This window comes from Fulmarus glacialis, unplaced genomic scaffold, assembly GCF_000690835.1.
Source record: "Fulmarus glacialis isolate BGI_N327 unplaced genomic scaffold, ASM69083v1 scaffold22617, whole genome shotgun sequence".
Lineage (NCBI taxonomy): Eukaryota > Metazoa > Chordata > Aves > Procellariiformes > Procellariidae > Fulmarus > Fulmarus glacialis.
Genome location: NW_009221550.1, coordinates 1,703 through 2,163, shown reverse-complemented (window position 1 = coordinate 2,163; position 461 = coordinate 1,703). Strand labels below are relative to the sequence as shown.

General features: G+C 63.3%; 1 protein-coding gene across 1 annotated transcript in view; it reads right to left on the bottom strand.

Annotated features, from left to right (window-relative positions):
* Positions 1-461, bottom strand: part of DHX34 (DEAH (Asp-Glu-Ala-His) box polypeptide 34) — a gene marked incomplete at both ends in the record, with an annotated part of 3,268 nt that overhangs the window by 1,117 nt on the left and 1,690 nt on the right. Inside the window, 2 exons of the mRNA XM_009581161.1 lie at positions 1-123; positions 222-449. Coding sequence (XP_009579456.1) covers positions 1-123; positions 222-449 — 351 coding nt within the window. The remainder of the gene's footprint in view (positions 124-221; positions 450-461) is intronic.

Here is a 461-nt window from a genome sequence, read left to right as displayed (position 1 = left end):
CGGCGGGTATTTGTGGTCGATGGCTGGCAGCACCCGCAGGTACGGGAGGGGATCCAGGCGCTCCGATTTCCCCGATTTCCCGACGGCGGATGCTTCTTCCTTAGGGATGGGTTGGTAGATGACCTGCGGGAGCAGAAACAGTCGGCTCCAGGGAGACACAACCAGAGATTCACGCCCGCCCCGTATCGGGATTCATCCCAAAAATCACCCTCCGTCCTCACCGAGATGGGGAAAATCCTTCCTGGCACCTGCAGCACCGGGGCACCCCCAAAGTATCCCGAAAAAAGGCGGATATTGATGGTGGCCGACATCAGCACCAACTTAAGGTCCGGCCGAGCGGGAAGGAGCCTGCGCAGGACCCCCAGGAGGAAATCGCTGTGCAGATGCCGCTCGTGAACCTCGTCGGCGATCAGGACGGGGTAGCCGGGGCGCGGGCGGTCCCGCGCCCACCGTCCCAGCCG